The sequence below is a fragment of the Rhodnius prolixus genome, unplaced genomic scaffold (genome assembly GCF_049639745.1).
Source record: "Rhodnius prolixus isolate KJV_2025 unplaced genomic scaffold, Rpr scaffold_30, whole genome shotgun sequence".
Classification (NCBI taxonomy): domain Eukaryota; kingdom Metazoa; phylum Arthropoda; class Insecta; order Hemiptera; family Reduviidae; genus Rhodnius; species Rhodnius prolixus.
In genome coordinates, this window is record NW_027411638.1 from 596,421 (window position 1) to 620,768 (window position 24,348).

The window sequence follows — 24,348 nt, forward strand, 5'->3', positions numbered from 1 at the left end:
TAAGGTGATAAAAAATTACCCTTGATGTTGGTTTTTCGACAAGTTTTAATAAAGTCAGCTACATGATTATTAAAAATTCATGTTTAAAATGACACAACGTACCTTACTAAAGATGCACTTAGGGTGGTCCGAAACAATTTTTTTTTAAAATAAAAAAGAATTTGAAACTGAAAATATGGTTTTATTACAATCTATTAATTATAAAGGCACCTTTTTTAATGTTTTAATATTTCATGACCTTTCTCCGTCGAAAAAAAAGATGTCTCAACTCTTTGAGAGTTGGGACAAAAGCATATTTAATTATCCCAACGAAAGAACACTATATTTCACGTAAAATGATTTTTTTTACCAATTTGAAAGCTTGATATTTAATAGGAATCATTTTCAAAATTTGCAATAACTTCATCTCTCATACTTTTTTAATTTTTAAGGTATAACCTGTCCAATTGATTACAAACTAATTAAAATGGGTGTTATTGCTAAACAAGAGAGCTGTGGATATTTAGCAGATTTCGATTATAGTTAAGAGAAATATTCAATTCGTTTATTATAACAAACATCCGGCGTGAACACTTTAATACACCTTTCTCTAACTGCATTTTGTCATTTTCTTGAACCTTTGATTTAAAAAAAAAAAAAAATAGGAGGTTGACTGCAATATTTTTCAAGCTAATTTTAATTAAATAATAATATGCACCTACTATACACCTAAATAATACTACTGATATAATATGTAACGTTTTAGTACTTACTCGAATCTCACTACAATTTCTGAGAAAAAGACTCAAAACAAACAGAGGAGGCCTAACCCACAAAGATTCCATTTTCAATTGAATCAATTTGGCAACTGCAACGATAAAATTTCAGAATTCGCTTAATAGCCTTTGTGTGAACACCGATGTACTGATATTCCTTCTACTCGGAATTTTGATTAGACATTCAAAAAAAAAAAATTTGTACAGGTAGTAGAACCGCATCTGGTATCTGCACATCCTACGTTCATGTATTATCCTTTAAGCTGTTTCCTCATTTTGTAGACATGTGCGGCGTATACGAGGATACAATGTGTCCTTCTTCGTAGTGTAGTCATGTTCCATACATTACTCGTACACAACTACTATATATACATACGTATATACACACCTCAGCCTTTTCTTCCTTTTTCAAAGTAAGAATTCAAAAAAAAGGTATACAAAAATTAAATCTGAGTTAATGGGTGATATTTGATATGATTTTTGGATAGATCAGGGATCTGAGTGTCGGGTTTATTAAGGGAGATGAGTATTTGTACAAGTTCTTAAAGGAAACAGATAAAAACGGCTCGCTATCAAGATACGTTCTATTAATGAATCTTATTCAGAAACATCTGAAGTAAAATCTCAAAGTTAATAATAGTAATTAATAATTGTATGAGAAATGGGTCAATATAGAACATTGGAATCCGGGATAGTGCGGCCGAGGCTTTGAGGCGTTAATTTTTCCAGTCTTCAGCAACTGACCCCTTTATAAGCCTGTTGTTTGGTACGAATGAAATACAATACTAACAAAATGGAGTCTTAAACTTATATGACCGGGTTGTGAAAAAGGTTGTTTGACAAATATTTTCTGAGTTCGTAAGTCCATTTTTTTTGGAGATACTATCTGATTTACAACGTTGACCATATTTGCCCGATTTCCAGTATGGTTTAAAAAAATCTAAATTTCGCGCAGTTCTTGAGATGTATCTTGAGAAACAAGGAAGTTAAACCTGTTTTGAAAATAGAATTCTTAAATAATCGATTGTATGCCTAGAGTCAAAATTCAGGATTCAATTCACTGAAGCCAACATTTCGTAAATGAACTAATACTTGTAAATTGGAAGTTTTTTGATTTTTAGAAAAGTTGGATAAGTATTTCGTAGCAGATATGTTTATTTTTTGCTCGCAAGCATGTAAATATTGAAGAGGTGTGGAAGCTGAGATGGTACTGAGGCGCCCGAACGGCTTGGTATAGGTCGGCCGCAACTCTCTGGCGCATTGCAGACCCACACTGTCATCCCCAGCTTCTCTCTGTTTATATAATGTACACAAACAAATAAATATATAACACATATAAATCTAAAGAATTATAAATATCTTTTAAAATTTAATCAATCGCCCATTATCTATATTACCGCTTTGCTTTAGCCATTCTAGTTTTATAATTTCGTATCTCGTAAACAATCTGGGATGAAACATTAAAAAAGGCAATACCTTTTCATAATCCATTAATTAACAGTTCTTTAATTTGTGTTCGGCATAACTTAAAAAAAAAAAGGGCAACTAGTTCAAACTTAATATTTGATTAAATATTTTCAACGTACCCAATAAAAAGCGCTTGGACAATATCAGACAAACGGAAGTGAAATTAGTGAAATAATTTTTCAGGTTTTTTTTTTTCTGTAGGTTTCCTAAATTGGCTTCTCCAATTGTCTCTTAAATTCATATTACCATTTAATGTTTTTAGATCTTTCAATTTTAAATAGTTTTTTCTTGTGAATGAGAATACGTTTCAGGGCAGTTTTATATGTTAGATGAACAGTTATAGACTCGTTTCTATTGGAATGTTCAGTTTTCCCAACTGTTCAATAGTTTAAATAAGTTTTGAAATCTCAAGTTAGAAAAAAAAAAAAAGTACATATTATTTAAGTAAAAAGATAATCATTTGAAAGTTCCACAAATTTTGTTCCCGTGAAGTAATGGAAGCTAATTAAAAACACAAAATACTTGTGAATACCCAGTTACAAAAAAGATTTGATAAGATCGTTATATGCATATATGGTAATAAAACTCCACTAAACAAAGCACTAAGTTAAAGCAGATTGTGTTAATATTAAGTTATGAATCATGTTTATAAGATAAGGTTGCTGTTCGTTTGCCGATAATTCATTGGTAGAAACGTGGCGATAATGTAACAGTAACATTAGTGTTAATACTTTAACACTAGTATAAGTAGCACTTTCCAGTTTTGGTGATCCACTCAGTTCAATTGAACACATCCGAGTCTTAGCTGAAGATTTGTGAGTATGTTACTTATTTAAGAAAAGTTTACTGATCTTTTACTTCTAAACAAATATCATTGTGAAATTTCCAAAGGCTTTTTCTTGATTTATATAATAATTTAAAAGTTTCTGATCCAAATAGAAACTCTAGAAACTTCCAACCATCTCAAACATGGATTCTGTTAAATCGCATTACTGATTAACTGATTTCCTCACCATTGAAATCTGTTTTATTTTTATTTTTATGTTCATTGATACCATAGAAGGCGCAAGAACGGATGGAGCACATTAATTCAAGGTTATTGGTGCCCTGAGCTTTTTTTTTTTTCAGTGCTCTGCCGGCCTCCGGACAGTGTTCCCTCTTTACAGACAACACTGTCCATCACTGGACAATAATCGAGTGTAAACATATTCAGCTTTCCCTTGCTTCAATTCTTGATAATCTAAATTAACACATTCTTTTAAACTACGAATTTTAAAACTATGCAATTCAAAGGTTTTGAATGTAAATTTGATTCTTCCATTATCTGCACGATTTTTAATTATTATAGCTATATTTAGTGGTTCTTCTAAGAAAAAGATCTATTTAACTAGTTTAACCAAGATCTATCTTGCCAATTCATTCGAAAACCTTCTTACAACAGTCTTTAGCTCAGACTAATTCACTGTTCAATTTTTTGAGAAACAACTTACCTCCAGAAGTTTTCTCCTACATGAGTATGCTGCATCAGCCAATTTAATAAATGCAACAAACGCATATATGAGTGAAGGTAAAGTGTGGTAGAAAAGAATATAGATAATAAATGAAATAAAATGGAAAAAATAAATAAATAATACGAATACAAAATGACTTAAACTTATTTGTGATTTGTACAGTTTATTTGTTCTCTTTTGGTTATCTCTTAAGATTATTTATTATGATACTTCATGTGCAGGTTATTTGTTAATTTTATTTTGAAAAAAGAAATTCAGAATTTGATCTACTTTGAACCTAAAAATTGGTTTAGAATTTTTTTTTTTAAATTTAACTTTCATTTCATTTAAATCTATAATGAAGCGAGCATTATTTTTTGTTTACTTTTTTGATTACTATTATTGTAATTTAAGTAAACTTGTATATTTTTTGTTGTTTGTAACTTATTGTTATGGAGTTATCGAACTAAAAAAGAAATCTGATTTGATCTCAAATAAATGCACAAAATATTTTGTACAAGGAGGCCCCAAAAAACCGCACTCAGGGCATTGATACACCTCCTGTCACTTATGATATACGTCCAAGTTCAGAATTCAAGGTGAATTCTCACAGAATTTCACTAAGAGTGCATTCCTTTTTTAGGAGGAGCCGTGGTTAGTGATTTAGTCCACTCAAAAAGAAAGAAATATTCTTATGATGTATTTTGGGTGAGTTCACGTCCCCTTAACAGTTTTTCTTATTATATTTAAGAAATGAAGAACAAAACAAGTTTTTCTAAAAGAAAATTACAGTATGAATGATAGCCTTTAAGAGTAACTAATAATCTGAATACGAGAGATTTGATCTTCAAGAATTATTTAATACTGAACCTTAAATTTCAGACCAGAATTACGAGGCCGTAACCGCTCGTAGATAGCTAATAATTCTCTTATTAGCTGGTTAAAAGTTAAAACATTCCAGCAGCATATTCCACCAACCACTTCATACCAACTCAGTTTATTACACTATCGACCCGCGTGGTCTCTAAACTAGGGTCGTCATTTAGGAAACAATCTGGATGTAAACCTTCTCGCACATTTTCCTATTAAAGCAATTACTATGACTCTAATTTTAAATTATAATCGATTACACTGGTATTTTTCTTCACTACAATAAAACAGCACCTCCCGAAAACCGTCCGATATAAACCAATCTGAGTCTCATCTAACCGTTTTTTAGCAATTGCACATGTTATAATTTTTTAAGAAGTAAAGCAATTTTATTGCAGTAATATCAAATTGAGGTTTAAGCTAAATTTTCCTTTTTTAAGTCTCCGAAGTGCTTTTTAGAACTTGCGGTTGTGTGAAGAAATTATCTTTAAAAGTAAAATTTCTTTGTGCAAAGTTTCATTTAACTCTCCATTATCAAAAAAATTTTACTTGCCCTTAAAAATGATATTAGATCTGCAGATATTTTTTTAGAAAAAAAAAGAGACAGGCCAATATCCCCAGAACCATAATTATGACCTTCATTGTACCCTTCCTTGAACAGATTTGGCACTCACTTCTTATACGTGGTTAGGGGTAACCACATTAAACCTGACCTTTAAAGACTCGTTAATACATTATAGGTAGAGAAGCCCACTATTATGCAACATTGACTCTTCAATGAACAACTTGTTACATCATTATAGACGTAGAACCAATTTTGGAGTACTTTATTAAATCTTTTCTTAACAGAACTGGTACTTAACTATAGATGGTAGGGCCCACTTTTATACCAAATTAAACCTTCTTTTACAGAAATTGTACTTCATTACAGGTAGGGGTCCCACTTTAATCCATATAAAACCTTAAAAGACAGTTCTTCATTATAGGTTGGGGCACACTATACCTCAGTAAACCTTCTTCCCAACAGTATTTGTGCTTTATTCTAGTAGTAAAGGCCTACTTTTATACCACTTTGAATCTTTTCGTAATGGGCTTAGTACCTCATTAAAACTGTCCGGTAGGACCGTTGTATTAGGGTTGATCGTCAAAAACTGCACGAAAAAGTGTAAAATTGAAAATGTTTTTTTAAGGACTCTTTATGGTTTAGGAAGGGAGTTCGCCCTCCACGTAAGAAGGATTCCTCTTAAACTATTAGTGAGTAATAACTCTGTAAATCTTCGCCAATTATTCGCCAATAAAATTTGGCTGGAAGAAGAAGTAGGATGGAAATTATTGCAATTATGCCGAATTCGCAGTTTAATCCCTCTTTACCCTTTTAAGGAGAAGTACTGTTAATGCAATTTAATTTTCTTGAGAGGAATACTGATTGACGGTTTAATTTCTGTACGATAGTGCTAATTATCTAAAAATACATACCTACCACTTTATTTGAAACATTTTATGAAGGTAATTTTGTTTGTCGAGTTCTTTGGATAAACTCTTTAAAGTCATTCCGTGCCAGTTGAGCCGACCATCACAATAATAATTATTATAGTAATAAAACATGAATGTAAAGAGCGTGAAGCATGTTCTCTACCATTAAAAGTGCTTTATTGAAGATTTTACTTATTTACGCATCATTCGTCAAACGATTAGAATCACATATTCATCAATATTTAATTTAACAGCAATTATTTCCCAATACAAATGATCTTGGTATGATTCAGTTATTGTTAGTGTTTTTAAATTTATAAGTGGCTATAACTGTCTCAGTTGGGTTATGATTATTACAGTTTTGTGTTGATGTGCTGACGCCCAGAGTTACGTCGAGCAAGCACACTTCTTGATCTTTCTGATTCTAAGAGATTTCTCGGTTGTTTAAAGGGATCTTAGATTTCCATTTCGTAAATGTGTGGTCCTCTTTAGAATATGTGATTCTAATCGTTTAAGAAATGATTCGTATATAAATAAAATCTTAAATAGTACACTTTTAATAGTAGACATCAATGCTTTTTTTGTCAGTTTTACACAGCTTTGTCGGTGTGTTTGGTAGGTAATGACTTTAAAGAGTGTATCAGAGTTTTAGTGAATTTGGTCTTTCATAATGTTTTGGTAAATGGGTTTCTGACTGTATATTTCTAAGATATCTAAGTAAGTCTTTCTTTTTTCCTGAATGTAACAGAGTTATTTCGTTGTTGATACTGTCGAGTTGATGGCTGTGTTTGATAACGAGGTTGGCGTAAGTTGTGTTTATACGAGCGGATGTGTTCTTTGTATTTGTCTTGCATAAATGCATAAATATTTCAAACAATTTTGCCAATGGGGAGTATCTCATTCCTAATTTGTCATTAGCAAGGTAAAAAGTTGTTAAATCTAAAGTAATTTTGTTTGAAGGTAGTTTCGGTTTGGGTTAGTGCTATTTGTTGGTCAATGTAGTGTGTTTTCGACCTTTAGTTTCCGTTTTCTAATAATTAAAGAGTCTCTGACAGGGTTGAAGTTTATACTTTGTAATTTCAAGAGATATGAGGGGTGATGAGAATGTTAGTTCTGTGACTTTCAACAAGTGGATAATGTGTTCTGTATTTTTTATACATAAACTTTGGGAACTGTTCTCAGGTTGGGTGCTACGGGATTCATGGATACATATTTGAGTATTCCATTTTTAGGACGATAAAGACGGCTGTTTTTATAGCTGTCTTTATTTGCTGTTATACACTGTTATTTGTTGTTGGGTAGTTCTTAAGTTGGGTTTGCCCGCTTTTGTTTATGAAACCGTTTAGTTAACATACTCTTAAATGTGTTAAAATTTCCGTTGCCTTTATCCGCTTAAGTTAGAATGAGATAATTCTTATTTTAGTTTTTGTCTTAGGTTATTTGCTGTTCGTTTATTCTGTGTCTTCAGTTTTTTAATGTATATTTTTGATAATGTCAGCCGCGTATACTTCTTCAACACGTCATTTCTGCGACGATCAACAGATGTTCAATTCCTGGGCCTCAAAACCGCGTTTTGGAAATAGAATAAGTAAACAAACCGAAACTTATTACCTTACGACAACAGCGGACTTTAAAAACTAGTCTCTTTTATATGAGGTAGTGGTTATATTGGTGAAAGAGGGAGAAAAATCAAAGACTGATACCAAGAAAACATCCGTTCGTGCAAATATACAACAAAACAGACTCAACTTATGCAAATCACCTTATCAAATACAGTCACTAACCGAATAGTATCAAAAACACGCTGTTACTTACACGAAGGATTCAGATATGGCTGAAATTACGAGCTGAAATATGAATGAAATGTTGGGTACTTGCTGATTTGTGTACCTTTTGACGTTTAATTTAACCCTTATGCTTAACTTTTTAAACTATAAGTTTTTGTTTAAGAGATTATATTGGAGCTTCTTTTAACTGTAATTTCATTTTCTCAGGGAGATTCATATGGAGGGCAAGATTTAAGTATGGTTTTTTGTTTAATTTCTTAATAACTTACCATTTATCTTTTAAATTGGAATTTTTACTAAATTTTTTTAGCATCCATTTAGATTCAGTTTATAAAAAGTATATTTGAGTACCTGACGTCCCAGAAGACCATTAAAATTCAACAGGCCAATCAAACCTGCCTAAGAAGCATTTGTACAGAGTAGGGTTGATAGAGAGCGTTATATGTCTGCTCTGTCAACAGTAGGAAATGAGAAGCCCCTCAATTAAATCGATGCTCCGTCTTGACAAGGGTCGCCAATGTCGCATGCTAAATTTTCAGAATTTTATTGAGCTGCCAAATGCTAATTGAGCAATACTGAATAGCAAAGGCGTTACAACATAAACTTGTGAATGGCCTGGAAAGCTTTTAATACGCTAAATGTTTTAATAATTTTTTTTTTGATAATATTTATATCCAAAAATTTATTGAAGAAATAGTTTTTGAAAATTACTTAATAGTTTTGTGACATTGACCAAAATAGGGGTTTGGTAGAATCAGAGCAAAAATAAACGTGTTTCCGCGAACAGACACGCATTTTCTACCCCCCATAATAACTTGTAGCCATCTAAATGAACCCAATTTTGTGTTGTCTGTTCTCTCTGTTAGGCGAAACCCTCTCCCATAGTCGAGTATAGAACTCATGCGCGTGTCTAGGATAGTAAAGTTGGTTCGCAGAAATAGCACAACTACTGTCTTCTAGATCCGTCTGTATTTTCTCAATACATGTGCTGTCATCACATATTATTTTATTACTTTCTATTTTGTAAGAGAATGTACTGTAATCATCGTGGAAAAAAAAATCGATTGAATCGTAAAATGTAAAATGTGATTGTTATTATGCATACAATTGGCTTGCAAAGTTTAAGATCGTTAGAGTACCGTTATGTCCTTTAATAAACAAGGACGGATTAATATGTATTTAATATACTTAATATGAAAACTAAATTTAATGTTGAAATTGAACTTAGCATTGTAATCTCCATTGTCTTAAACACTTGTTCTATATCGACTTCAGTGATCTTGTGCCCTTGGAATAGAAGGAGTCTACTTGAAGATGTGGTCTCTTTAACCGCATCATCGTCAGGAAATCATTTGCTACGCTAGAGAAAGGTCAGGAGTTTAGGGGTGGTGCCGTGATGCCGATTGCCTAAGAGCGGTTTGTGAATTACGAGGTTTATATCGTAATTTCTGACCATCATTCTAAACAACATGCATGATGGTAGAAATTATATCTAATTCAAGTGCCTTCTTTTTAATTAACTGGCCAACTTAAGTAATAAATAAATTAAGTACAAAATGTGGAGAAAAAAAGAGACACAATTATGAGAATGTAGAATTAGAAAATGGGCCTGAAGTGTCACGTTACCAAATAGATGTTTTAAATTTAATTTTATTGTATTATTTATTAATTTTATTTTTCGTAAATGGTACCAATATTCTGTAAAACCTTTGTACACCACTGCATACATCCACATTATTTGGACCCTTTTATTTGTCATCTTCTTCTAGGAATGTTCATATAAACGGTCTTCTTTGGGAGGGACTGAAGTTAAGATTTCTACAAAAAGTACCTGGATAATGTAAGGCCATCATTGTGTTAATAGAAGTCCGAATTAGAAGAATATTTAGTTCACAAGAAGTGTTGAGTGAACGAAAGTTTATTCGAATTTTTTCGTATTTGTCTAGACGGTCACTAAAAAGAGGTTTTGTTTGATCTTTTATTTAATAAAACTGAATAAGTAGATTTCCTAAAAAGTTTTTTATTTTTCGAGGTTTTCATACAAACTACTTATGTTATCTTCTCGAGTAAAATTTTTGTAAAGACAGTTTTTTTCCAGAATAATTTATTTTATTGTTAATGCTATAAAGTGCAAATTAATTTAATTCCATGTTATTACCACCTATTTAATATTAGTGAGAATTTAATTTGTTACTAAAATTCTGTGTTTGAAGGACGCCGTTCGTCCGGAAGTGACGAATCATTTGAACGATTTCTTTTTAACATTCGAAACTTCTTAGATAAAGTTCTATCGTTATGATTGAAAGTCTATTCAAGAAAATTTATTTACATAAGTAGGTTTTCTCGTAAGATATACTTCTAATATAGTCAAGGCTATTTTCTACTTATAATAGTGCAGTAAATAACTGTCTCTATAGTGAAGTCGATGAACGTTCAGTGAACATTCGATGTTGAAGGAAAACCTTGAAAGTAGGAGAACATCCTATAATTGTGTTAACAATTGATTTTCATATTATTTTTTTTTATTTTCGTAAAGAAAAAGAAGGTCCAATTTTCATTGAAGTTTGTAAGAGATTGCAAATTCATCTATCCACCACATTTAAAACATTTCTCTGGAAAGATTCTTCTAAGGCAGTGTGGGGTCACTACCCGAATTTACCCTAATTCATGTATTAGGAGCTTGAATTTAAGCATCTCCTTGATGAGTTATTGTACTATACGATCTTAACTCTTGTACAGGAATTTTTAAACACTCTTGACAGGACATTCGACTTGATTCAATTATTTTAATAAACCAAATACGTTTTATTTCAAACTTGCTTCTGGCCACCAATTTTTGTTTGATAGTTTTGTTTTTTTAAGAGGATGAGTTTCAGGAGGAAATATAAAGTGAAGCATTCCTCTAAAGAGCAATTCGAATTATTCTAACATGACTTAACATAAGTGTAATTCAAGATTTACGAAAAAATAATTCAACATTACTTCAAAATTGATAATTTTACGTTTTTCTGTTATTTTCTACTTGAAAACACACACTTTGATTTCTTTGAACTTCGTTATAAATAACCTAACTGCTTCACGTAAAATGTATCCATATCACTTTTGTTTAAAGAAAGCCAAAAAAAAAGAAAAAGAAGTCAATTATTATTGTAAAAATTACAATAAAGATAATCACATGTTGCTGCACACATAAGTAAATTTTGATTTAAGGATAAATAGAAATACATATAAACAAATTCATATGACACTTACTTGTTTAAAAAATACAGTTTTATACATATTATTTGTATTGCCTATTATGTAATTGACTTACCTTTGGAAGAAAAGTGAAGTCACAATTTTTGCTTGTACTGGTACAAAATTTCTATTGCGAAATTTGTTTAATTAGGTTTTTTTTAAAAAAGCTACTTAGTTTCGTTTTTAAATTGATTAAATTTTAAAACTTCTTAAATTGGTTAACAAAATAAAATAAAAAGAAGTTTTTTAGAAAAACGTTATTTTTCCTATTCAAAAACACGACTGCATTGACCAAAATGTGTTTATATATTCTATCTAGTAGTTTTAAAATTTGATTAAAATTATTATTACTATTTTACCTAAATGTTTAACTTATTTTTATTTATATCTTATTTATATATTATTTTAAACCTTCCTTTTTTATTTTTTAATGGTGTAACGTTTTCCAGCGAGACACGATCTAAACTGTTCTCGTTTTTGAGTTAGCTGGCGCTGGCCTTAACCCGAGTCCACCCTTTGCGTACTAGCGAGTGAGCCTTGCGCAAACTCTACAGCTGAGTAGGGCCCCACCTCCTGAGGGTTGCCTTATAACACGACTACTTGTGCTATGTCCCTATATTACCCACTGCAAACCGCCACAAACATCCATCGCCACACAAATCGATTAATCCTTTCATATATGTATAATATGTGTATGGTATATCAGAAATCCCCGTCAATGGTGGTTGATTTTTTTTTTTAATCAATCTTCTTGGTGGGCTTAAGAGCTTAAGTACGCATTATAATTATGTTAATTCTGTTTTAATAAAAAAACAAAATGAATAATGTCCTCTAAGAATACAAGTTTTTCGCTGAGATCGACCATTTTACTGAATTGCTTTCTTTATGTCTGGTGCATAATCATAGTGCAACAAATATTCTTCAAATTTAAAAAACAAATCCTAAAATTAAGTTCCTTTTATCATTTTCACATCTTCTTACTCTCCTCATGGTTTCCTTCCAACAACAAATTTTTAATTTAATGCTAGACCGTTTGGCCATAATAACAGTTATTACGCTTTACTTCTTTCTGATGGAAGCTTTACGTCCCCGAAAAAGAATTTCAAATAAAAGCAATCTTTAAATTCACTCACTGCGGACGGACAAGCTAGTCCATTAACTTGAAGAGCACTCCATTTCCTACGGCTGACGAAGTGTAATTGGCGAGAGGGTTACATGGATCACTCACACACGACTTAAACGTCCAGAACTCAAACTTATATGGACAGAAATTTCCTTGATCCTTTGGTTGGATGAGAAAAAGTTGAAAGTCCTGTGAGAGATGCAAGACCTTTAAGAAGAAGGGAATCTTAAAACAAGAAGAAAAAGTGGATATTTTTGTACCTACTATAAGTAGAATAAAAAGAAATTAGGAAATGAAGTTCTCGAGGATGAATAGGAAAGGAAGATGTTAAACATGGGTAATGCAGAGTGCGCGATTGTGTACTGCAGGTGCATTAACAGAAATAGTAGGCTCTATTTACCCCAATTTAATCAGTAGAATACTTTATTCAATAAGCAGTAACGTATTTTGTTTGAATAATTTATTTTAAATCAATTATTTTGTTTGAGTAAATCAAATTGAAAAAATGGAGGAGAATGCCAGACTCAACTCATGTGTGCTAAATGTATTTTAATTTCTACAACACAGCTTAATAATCTATAAAATATTACTTGAAATGAAACAATTTAAACAACAAATATCAGTAGATGTACAAAAGAGAAACAATTTATGCTAAATATTCAGTGAGTAGCAAGTTATTTAGTTAGTTTATTCTACAATAGATTTTTTTCAACACTTTAAAAATTTTAAATACATTTATAGGAGCCGTTTTCGAAAAATAAAAAAAATCACAAAGTACAGAAAAATCTAGAAATGGAATTTTCGGTCAATTGGTTTTCTTTACATTTCTCCACATTTTATTCTTATTAATACAGGCAGAAAGCAAGACAGTACAATACACATTAGAAGAAACTTAACCATCCCTTTCTCCAATTGCTCTTGGAAAATGTTTCAATAAAATGTTCTGGATACAAACACATACAATCAGCAAATGAAGTTCTCGAGGATTAATAGGAAAGGAATATGTTAAACATGGATAATGCAGAGTGCGCCATTGTGTACTGCAGGTACACAGAAATAGTAGGCTCTATTTACCCCAATTTAATCAGCAGAATACTTTATTCAATAAGCAGTAACGTATTTTGTTTGAATAATTTATTTTAAGCTGGAAAGGTGGCTTTCTATTGTCTAATACAATTCTCTGGAATCTAGGAGCATGTCAATGGTATTCAACCCGTATGAATGTGTGCTTTGATTTTGTTATCACTAAAACATAAAAACGGTGCTTGTTTTTATCAAAGAGTTGGCTTAAGTGTACCAGTACAGTGTAGACTTGTTAATCATATTCTCGAACTTTCTCTACTATTCGACTGACAACTTGCTGATGATCTACATTCCAAAACCGTTTCCAGGATCCTATTTTTTTCATCCAATTGGATTTCTTTTTCAAAACTTTATTCTTATGAACATTCATAAACCACTTATAACAGCAGAGATAAACTGATAAGGTGGTAATTTACCTTCCCAATTACGAAGAAGTTTACGATTCGATCGATGTATACCACTGAATCGGAATTTATTTTGCTACTAAAATTTGATTGAACAAAGCAATTATCAGATTTATGAGGCTAAGTAGTGTACATTAACTCATTATTAATGCCATCTGGGCCAGAAGTTTTTTCTTTCTTAAACCTCCAGAGATTGTACTAAATCATTTCTCCAAAAATTACTTAATGTTACCTATTTTATTTCCTTCTAATTCAGTGTGTCCTAGCTCAAATTATAGACAAGTTGATAAGTTGCATAAGTAGATGCTTATAACAGATATCTATTTCGACTATGCTTTTTTGACCTGACTTAGTTTTTGCTTCTTTATCTTTTAAACTTATTCAGTTTTTGTGAAGGAATATATATTGAAAATGCGGTCATGTCCGCAGTGCTGGATAATATTGCTGAATTTATCTGTCATAACTCGAATGTTTTTCCTATCCCTGATCGGTTTCGAACGTTCATTGCGCATGAGAATGTTTCTAAAGGGATTTAATAATTGTCTTCAAGGTAGAAGCACAATGCACCCGGTTGTTTCTAAAATTGTTGACCTCCTTGAAAGCAAAACAATAAATTAGCGGGATTTGAAGAAATTATTTTAAGCAGTTGTCCAACGATTCGTTATAAATGTCGCTGTATTGTATTTGCTCAGTTCTGAGAGCGTGCTCTGTCATTAATTTTGCTTAACTTGCTTTTTTTGCCTGAATGTTTTTTGAAGAATGTTACGCCTGGTCGACGGAACCATTTGAAGTTGAATAATATTCTTTATCCATTATACACTCATCACATTTTTCTGATCATTCCTTCTGGTGGGACGATTACAAATGTTGGGCTTGACTAATCCATTGATTTTCTAAGTTGAGACTGTAACCCAATTTTCATTCGTTTGATGAATCGATATTCATCCTGGTTGTGAAAAAAAGTTTTACAGCCTTCAACGTGGCGTGTGAGTAATGCTGGGGTGTGAGAGATGTGGAATACTTCAGCAGCTTCTGGGAACCATGATGGCTGCCTACAGATGCCAGTGTATGGTTGAGTGGAACTCGCCTATTTGTGACTGTTTGCTAGTGGTAAGAATGGTGCTGTCAAATTTCTGAAGCTGCGGATACAAGAAAGATCTAAGCAAGCTTATTTTCCAGGCACATATTACCTCTCTAAAAGTTTTCAACCAGAACAGAGCAGCAGATGAATAAGTAGATACTCCCTTTCTAGTTCATGAATTTTAAAGCAGTGTATGAGCTGTAGTTTTCTTTAAAATAATGAAGCAACGTCGCTTGAATTTTTAGACGGAACACGGCCATTTAAAATGATATGTTTCTTCTTATCAGTGTAAACAATCATAAGCTAAAAGTAAGAGGAGGTACTTAATCAGAAATTTGGGGTAATATTTAGATACTGGGCGCCGATACTTAAACGACAGAAAAATGAACAGACTATCATGCCCCCCCCCTAAACAGAGCAATTAGAAATTTTAATTATCATTTATTTATAGCTGCATCCTGATTCTCTATTTTATTTGAACACTTTTAAATATTTTAATTTTTAGAATATTTAGTGTATGTTTTATCCATGACAAAAAATAAATATATTTTAGGTTTTTTAACGCAACTAAAGGTTTTAAAATCGCAACAACTCTATGAAAGCTTAACTTTAATGTTTATTGTTGAAACTATTATTATTAAAGAATAATTTTAAAAAAGAAGTCTACGTTGCGTGATTTTGTGATTTTACCATTTCTTGAAAATGATTTTTTTTTCATTGCTAAAAATAATTTAACGGCTGATGTTGGTGTTCCTGGGACAACCAGTCTCTTTAGTTGTTCACTGATTAGAAAACTCATTTCTACGACAGATTCCTTTTTTTAGTTTTTAGTTTTTGTTTAATTTGTACAGTTATTTTTCGGAAACTAGTAATTTATTTCTTCGTTTTTTGTTTTAATAATAGATGAAATCCTAAACAACTGTAATTTCTATTGAATGAATGTAACCTTTTGCTTGAATAAGTGCGTGTTTATTCCATTTCGATGAGACAATTTGAAAACTTCAAAAATAAATAAATAAAGACATAGATTGGACTAAAGTTCCTTTTTATTTTACCACAAATTTTTGTGATTTTAAATCATTTTTTTGGTGAGACGAACAAATCAAAAACGAAAAAGTGGGATAATAAAAGCTGTGACAGAAACCAACTTCCATTTCTGTAAGTACAATCTATTCATCTGTTTTATAAAGGTGATCATGATTTTTTTTTTTTACGCATTATTTTAGATTTAGTTATAAAAATGTAATAATCTGCTATTGAAGGTAATTTAGTGTTTATTATTTTATTTTTTGATTTATTTTTTAGCTGCGTTTAGAAGATGCGCGAAATAAGTTTACGTTCTTCCTTGTAAAGTTCATTTTTATTAACTAATTTCTTTATCTGCTAACCTGAAAAAGTTCTACTTAAGATCTTATAAATTAGGAGCCATTGTTTAGTTTCTTTTTCTCAATATTTTCAATCTAACTTTACCTCTACATATATATGTATATCTATAGATTTTTTGGCATATGTCCATTATTTTTATTCATTTACTTATTTGCTTTATGTTTTCATTTTTATACATATATATTTATATAAATCTTGTGTGTAATATTACTTTTGAATTTACAACTTTAAGGTTAACTTTATTTTCATTGCAGCTGTGTAGTAACATGTATCGTTTAATTTCCATCGTATAGTTCAAAAATTTTGTTTAAATCAAAAAGTTGCTCCGTTATTTTAATTTTCTTATCAACGTCGAAATTACTTAATTTTCAACTACGTATTGTTAGAAATACGTATGTTCTTAATTTTGCTTTGGAAATTGAGTATCACTTATGTAAGAATTTTTTCTTTCATATTCATTATATCATTTTTGTTTATTTTTATTTGTTTTACAAGATTAGATAAAATGCTACATAATTTAAATACAAAATAATAATAGATTTAACATTTGTTTCTATTACTGCAGTCATATCAGTATGGAGGATGAGATGGAAGTGGAGCAAGTTATAGATGTGTCACATCTACAAAGTGCACCCAAGTCACAGATTGTTGCCAAATGGTTAAGTAAATTAGATGAAGGAAAGCTGACGCATGTCCACTTCAGAGATCATTGGAGGATTTGGGTTCCAAGGGCGTTTACTCCTGAAGAAAATTTAAGCTGCCTTGATTGGAATATCAAGGAAGAAATAGGTATGTGAAAGTGTAAATACCATTTTAACGCAGCAAATTTGTTCTCTTGTTTTATTTAAAAAAATAAATAATATACATGATGTAATGAAATAGAGGACCCTTTCTCTTACCAAAAAAGTTTCGCAGGCTTTTAAACCCAGCCAAAGGCGTCTAATGCAAAAATAATGTTAGATTAATCGTTTAGACCCCAAAGTAATTTATGTACACATTATGCCAACGTCAAATATGGGGAGTTTTTTTTTCAGAAAACCGTGACTGTGATATGTTCGTAATCCGAATTCAGCTAGTAAAGAACTACGAGTGTTTTAAGTGAAATTGAGGTTTTAAATTAAATCATTTAATAATGTGATTCCTCTTTATGAAAAGAAGCAGGTCGGTGATTTGTGAAATGTTAAGACAAAAGGGAAAGCTATCGATTTAAATCCAACTACAAAAGTACAAGTGCTTTGAAATCCAAGATTTGCAGAACTAGCTTTCTCCAAAGGCACCGTTAGCCGCTATCAACATCCCATGGAAAAGGTGAAATGGAACTTTAGAGTAATACCGCATAAAAGTAAACATCAAAGTTAATATATGTATATTTGAAGCTTTGAAATCTGGTTTATTGCAAGTTTGTTATAAAAACTCTTCTCTGTGCATAAAAGAAAAGATTAGAAGTAACAAACAAATTTAGGAATAGAAGGAAGTTAAAGAAAGTTATTGATCAATCAGCTCTCAAACAACGAAGTTTAAGTTTCCCTCACGTGAGAATTGCATGCGTATAGATTTTCGAGTTTTTTAAATAAATATATTTGGTTTTATGAGTACAAGAAAGTGGATTTTTGAATGGGTTTGTGTGATGACAGCACAACTCAAAAAGAAAAATCTTGAAAAGTTAAAATTTTGTATCATCTTTAGGTCAAGATTGGTCCCTTCTGGATTTTTAGTTAATTTTTTTGAATTTATTATAAAGTGTTACGTTTATTTGAAACCTTTTTTTTTGGCGGGGGGGAGCTTATTTTTCATCTCTTCATTGAGATCTATATTTATGTTAATATAAGAAGGTCTATTAATGTCCACATTTTCTGTTTTTAGAACAAGAACAGCTAATAGATCCATTAGAAGAATTTATATGCCGTGGTGATAAGCAGATCGTATTCAGTTACCTGAGTGATTGTGATAGCACCCCATCAGTATGTGGCAAAGTGTTTAAATTAGGCGAGCCAACATATAACTGCCGTGATTGTGGTATGGATCCAACTTGTGTCCTTTGCTTGGACTGCTTCAAATTGTCAGAACATAAAAGTCATAAATACAAAATGGGTACATCATCTGGTGGTGGATGCTGCGACTGTGGCGATGTGGAAGCGTGGAAGCAAGGACCTTATTGTAAAACCCATGAAGAAGGTTTGAAGAGTAAGAATGGAGCACAGTTCCCCAGCGATTTAACTGATAGAATACAATATGTATTTGCTGCTGTACTTCGATATGCATATCAGGTTATTGAAATTTCCGTTTGGATTATTACTATTATGGTAAAAACAAACTGGACACTTGTGAGTCATTCATTTTGCAAAAAAAGTAAAGTAACTGCCTATTTTTTTCAGGCGGGCTTTACGTCCAACTACCTAATTAGGTGTCGTGGACGAAGGCGACTTGCAAACATACTTTACTATAAATTTCTTTTATTAACCATTAAATAAAATCCAAGACCGGAAATCGAACCCAGTACCCAATACATATTAGCTTTACAGGTCTCTCTTTTAACCAGTAGGCTACTGTGGCGCCTCATTCGTTTTGTAATGGGGAGGGTCGATAGTCAATTGGCCAAGCAGAATGTGTTAAGGCAGGATCTGGACATGTACAATATTTTTAGTTTGTAGTCGTTTTGAAAATTTTAAGAAAGAAGAAAGAGAAAAAAGTTTATTTTAATTTCAAACTGGTTGAGTTTCATCTCAACTAGTAGTTTCTGATCGTGTTACCTGTTGCTAGTAGACTATCTTCTCTTCGATCTCTGCCTTCCAGTGACCCCTCACCGAATACTTGGGCTTTGTATCATTCATTTGGTCTGTTAAGAGGCCTTAGACTAGCTATGTACCTGAAGGCAATATCTGCATGAATAAATAAATACAAGTATCCAATATTTTTTATTTTATATGTTTTTTTAGTTTTTACAGCAATTTAATGTTTTCTAGGTCCTTACGCTAGAATACACTCCTGGACTTCCATTAGATTTAAGAGTTGTAGAAGAAGATCTTGATGCATTAAGTTCTGGCGAAGCTGATCTCTATTGTACCGTTTTATACAATGACGAAACTCACACATTTGAACAGGTCATTATATATAGTACATTGTGTCTATGTATGTGTGAAGTTAGTACTAATTACTTTGAGTTTTGTTCTATTGTTATATCCTCCCAATTAATCACTTAATCAATGGCTCAGAGAACGTATCCTAGCTTGAAAAACGGCACTTAAACTGTATAAGGCTTCAAAACGGCTAATAGCGCGTCGATGTTCTGTTTTAAGATATTTCATTCTTGCAGTGGGCAGAGAGTATAGGAGTGTTACGCTTCTAAACTTAAGCAAAACCAACAGCGACCGTATCAAGGTTGTAAAGGACAGGCCCAGTAGGGCTCAAATGTTCCCTTAACCTGCTACAGGGTCTCTGGGTCTACGAATCCGCTTTTATCTTCCATGAAGATTCCCTCACGAGATTCTGACTAAAGAAGTTATCCCACTAGCCTAAGGATTTGCTACGATCCCACCTTAAAAACTAACTCTGTGGTTGCCAGGCTACAGGATTCGAAACTCATTTGAGCCTACTTACAGTCAGTTTGTTCGCCTTCTCATTGCTTTCATTTCTTTGTTTAGTACCCGATAAAGTGAGCTTATTGGCGCTGTCTGCCTCAATGAGGAATTGAATACCACCCCGTACTTAACAGTTACCGTCGGTCATATCTTTTTCGAAGTGACTGCTATTCTCTATAGCATTTTTGTTATCTCTCTGTCTTCCTACCGCTTCTTACTTTTTCATTCTCAGCGGAGGTAAGAGAAAATTATTAGCCCCCGTGTTCTAAGTCTTAACAGTTGCTGATGGAATAGATACCAAAAGTGTCTAAAATGCCGGAACAAATAAAGTTGTTCTCGTTGTAAGGTGGGAAAATTAATTTTCACATTCCCTATTTTTTAAACATTTGGTTTGTGTTCCATATGTTTATGTGTGTGTGTGTTTAAATTTTCTTCTCTAATATATTTTTTTTTTTTTGTATTTCCACTTAGGTCATAAATACCTTAGCACGTGTGATCAAATGTACTCAACGAGATGCTATCGAGTTTGTAACAAATATCGATCGAGAAGGACGAGCTGTCGTCAAATCGTCGTCATTTCAACATTGCACGGAATTAAAGATGGACATTGAAAGGTTTACTTCAAGGCACAGTACTCGTCCTTTAAAAGTTTCAGTTGTTCATTCTTATGTAGTCGCTCATCAAATGTTTGCTTTGCGTTTACTAACATGGTTGCAAAAACTTGTTGGAATGGCCGAAGGTTTCCGGAAGATATTTTCGAATGTTATACTTCACCAAAAGCATCCTGATGGGAGTAGTGGTAAGTGTTAATTCATAACTAATGCTGCTATAGGTAGTAATATTTTAAACTGCTCATACGATTCTACCAAATCCCTATGCTTCCTAATTGCTGTATGCATGTACTCTATCACTTAAAATTTTACGGTTTTCCTCTGTGTAAAAAATTTCTGCGTTTTAAAATTCGTCTTTAAATTATATATATAAAGAGTTGTGCTTAGTGTTGCAAACAAAACTTAGATCTGTGCTGAGTAATATGCTTTAGAGCATTGTTTATTCAGAATGCAGTTGTATAACTTTGGCAATGCTAACGTTCGTTTACTCGTAAGTTTTTTCCCCAGAAATTAAATACGAATGGTTTTAATATGTTCCTCGTACAATCTAGTTCACATATTACAGAAATAATTATCTTCTTCCAGGTACTCTAATAGAAAGTATATTATTGAAAGACTCACTATTGTGGAAATCGGCGAGGTTACATTGGCATCGTCTTTTAATCTCTGGCATGTTCATGGAATATGAAAGCAAGAAATCTTTTGCTAAAGTGTTTACCAAAAATTATGGAGCTGTCTTGAAAGATTTCATAAGGGACGACCATGACCATGGATTTTCCGTAGCGTCATTGTCTATTCAAGTGTTTCCAGTGCCGACCATTGCCCAGTATTTGATTGCTCATGAAGATGTACTGTTTATACTGCTCAATACCTTCATATCTGAATGTTCAAGAAAATGCAATAGGGTTTGTTTTTATTTATCAATTAGACTTATTTATGTATTTTAGCATATTTGGTCTGTGAGCTATACGTCCAGTCACCAAATTAGATGTCGTGGACGGAGAGACTAGCAAACTTACTTTACTGTAAATTTCGCATATAACCTTTAAGTCAAATGCAAGACAAGACAATCTAAGGCAATCAATATATGTATATATGTGTGTTATAAAAGTTTTAATGTAATTTTGAAATATAAATTAGATGTTTTTAAAGTAAAAATCAAAATAAAAATATTTTTAGGATTTAAAAGAATATAAAGTAAAAGCAGTCATAAAGAAGGGGAAAAACATCGAAAAACTCATATAAAAAATCCTTGCGATCAGTGTTGATCAAAACCTTATTGTTGAGTTCCAAATAACAATTAACAAGGTAACAAAATATCAAATCTGAACTTTCTTTGGTTGTCAGATTTTGAGTTGTGCCGAACCTACACAGAAGCTGTGGTAACAGTATCATAGTAGTACATCATTACAGAAGAGTAATCATTAAACGACATAAAAACTTAGGAGCTTTTATGTAAAATTTGTTTATGTAGTACACAGCGTTCATTGTGGTAATTCCTACTTTCCTGCAAGTATTATGTAACTCTTTCTAGCGACGTACATTATCATGCATATAAAATCGTGACTTCAATTAATTTACTTTGTGATTTAATTTTAAAATTCCAATGCATTATTAGGTTGGCAAGCTGGAGTTCGACCGCACTGCACCAACAGGACCATTTAAGAGAGCCACTTACATCCTGTACGATATAAGATTTTTGTTAGGAAGTCCTCCGACCAGTTGGACTGATGAACTTCGCAAAGGTAAAAAAAAAAAATCTGCCTGAAAATTTCAACCTAAATGTATGGGTAGAATTTTAAGTGCTATAGATACAATGTAGTTAACATTTATGGTCGCTGTCTTCCCGCCCTTGAACTCAAAATTTCACCCGTTAACTAAGCTAACTTTTAGAGATTCCCCAGAACGCCCAAAAGTAATTAATTTTCCGGAAAAATGTTTTAAATGAGAATAGGTGAAGTGCTGTACTGCATATGTGAATAACCGGTTTTTCAAATTTTGTAATCTAATCAATTTCTAAATGTTACCTAATTTTATATAGATGACAGAACCGTACATTGCTCTGGCGTGGCAGTTGAGGGGTGCATGCGTTTGCCTTTCCCTGGGAACCTCCCAAAAATCCATTACCTTAAGAAAACGTTACAAGTTTCTGTATCTAGTAGGCCTGTAATTAGTAAATAAAAAAAAAAATGAAATAAAAGAAAAATATTCAGGAGAATCTCATTTCTGGCCAACAGATTTCTCTAAATTAGAAAATAAAGAAATTTTCGCAAGAGATTGTATTCTTTGATACTGTACCGGACAATAATGAAGTTCTACTTTAAAGAGTAGCATTTAAGCTCAAATTTACTTCAGTTCTCGCTAAAATAATTTTTCCTAGAGAAAGTATGTTAAATAAAAGCGACATACTTTTATTTTTTTATTTAGTTAAAAAAAAAATGTTAAAACGGTTTTCGAAAACTTTATAAATCTGGAAAATCCAATTCTTTCAGCTTTTGCTGATTTTGACCCAAACCTTTTTGGTTCCTCTATTTACAATAAAATGAAACAGTAATTTTGATTATGAATTAATATGTAATCTATTTTTTTTTTTTTTTTTTTTTTTTTTTTTTTTTTTTTTTTTCAGGATTTTTGCAAGGAGTATCTTTGATATTGACACTGTTAACCTACATGCAGGGTATGGATTCAGTGACCCGGCAGGTTGGACAGCATATGGAATACGAACCAGAATGGGAGTCAGCTTTTAACTTGCACATCAAATTAGCACCAGTTATAACAATGATGCTAAAATGGTGTTCGTCGGACAGAGTCGTTCTCATCAAGGTAATTTAGATTCTGAAAAAGATTCCTATTCTCATAAGAGTCCTATGCCGTAAGTTAAGTCTGAAAACATAGTAAATGGATGAAGTCTGGCAACCCCCCCTATTGTTTTCTGTTTCAGGCCTATCGTTTAACTCTAAAAAAACTCTACGAAAACCCTAGCTTTGATCCAAACCAGCCGGGTGTTGTAAGAGAGCTGGCAGATCACAGTGTATCCTGCTTGCAGTATGACGTATCAACCCAGCCTGTGTCTATACATCTGCCGCTGACAAGATTTTTAGCTGGCTTACATTTACATTTAGAGAAATATGGATTAACTTTTGATTCTTCCGAATTCTACCATCTCACCAAACAGACACCTGTGCAGATTATTGAACCAGTACTTCGTACTCAGGTTGTGGCTTTAAACCAAGTTCCTTCTGTAATATAGATGTAATAGATATAAAGAAATAATTCATTTAAAAATTATTTATTCAAGCCTCCGATTATAAAATAAAAATAAGAACGTCTACTGTAGCTCGTATCCCAAATAAATAAGTAAATGAGAGGGTTGAGAAGTGACCAATAAGTCTGCCTACTCCATTTTAAGATATTTTTAGAACACCTCCAAGCATCCCTTGTTAGTGTACTTTTTCAAAAAAGAATAAAGGGTTACAAGTATGTATCGTCAAACCAGGATACGAGCATAGTCAGAATTTTCTATTTTTTGTAAGTGGCTGGCTACCCAAACCGCCCAGTTCCAATTACATTCCATAACTATTTATTGCATTCAACTCAGCGAGTGAATGTACTCGTATAACTTTGAAGAAACTAAAAAAACGACCTAACTTTGATCCAATCCATGCGTGGTTCGTAAAATAAAAGAGCTGGATACTCAAACCGGAACTTTACCGCTTATTTATTTTGTTTTTGTTTTGTTTGTTTTCGCATTCTTTTCGAATATAGCTCCAATCGTTTCTTTTTAACTTAAAAAAATATCTCTTTACAAACCTAGATGCAGACAATGTTGCTGAGAAATCCAGTGCTTTTCTAAGTTTCTACCTAGCCTAATTTTTAATTATCTGTCTTAAGGAATCAGGATTTCTTGTAAGTTGGCGAACAGAGTATTTTACAAATGAAAAATTTTAGGAGCTAAAAGCATCATTGATTAGCATTATCTCTTCCAGTACTAAGGTTGCAACCG

At 32.2% G+C, this 24,348-nt stretch overlaps 2 protein-coding genes across 5 annotated transcripts in view; one reads left to right on the forward strand and one right to left on the reverse strand.

Annotated features, from left to right (window-relative positions):
• The window catches only part of nolo (ADAMTS-like no long nerve cord), a 132,096-nt gene extending 120,498 nt beyond the window's left edge, over nucleotides 1–11,598 (reverse strand). Inside the window, exon 1 of one of the 2 annotated variants that reach the window (XM_074144060.1) lies at nucleotides 11,156–11,598. The gene's annotated coding sequence lies outside the window, so the exon portion shown is untranslated. The remainder of the gene's footprint in view (nucleotides 1–11,155) is intronic. The other variant, XM_074144059.1, reaches the window with a different exon arrangement.
• Ubr1 (Ubr1 ubiquitin ligase) overlaps nucleotides 1–24,348 on the forward strand; it is a 53,220-nt gene that overhangs the window by 15,529 nt on the left and 13,343 nt on the right. The window contains exons 1-9 of one of the 3 annotated variants that reach the window (XM_074144058.1): nucleotides 2,974–3,037; nucleotides 16,722–16,945; nucleotides 18,020–18,423; nucleotides 19,120–19,257; nucleotides 20,206–20,533; nucleotides 20,931–21,250; nucleotides 21,964–22,090; nucleotides 22,972–23,168; nucleotides 23,287–23,559. In XM_074144058.1, coding sequence (XP_074000159.1) covers nucleotides 16,732–16,945; nucleotides 18,020–18,423; nucleotides 19,120–19,257; nucleotides 20,206–20,533; nucleotides 20,931–21,250; nucleotides 21,964–22,090; nucleotides 22,972–23,168; nucleotides 23,287–23,559 — 2,001 coding nt within the window. In that variant the 5' untranslated portion in view covers nucleotides 2,974–3,037; nucleotides 16,722–16,731. Of the gene's footprint in view, nucleotides 1–2,973; nucleotides 3,038–15,511; nucleotides 15,929–16,721; nucleotides 16,946–18,019; nucleotides 18,424–19,119; nucleotides 19,258–20,205; nucleotides 20,534–20,930; nucleotides 21,251–21,963; nucleotides 22,091–22,971; nucleotides 23,169–23,286; nucleotides 23,560–24,348 lie in introns of those variants that run through there. The other 2 variants (XM_074144056.1, XM_074144057.1) reach the window with 2 other exon arrangements.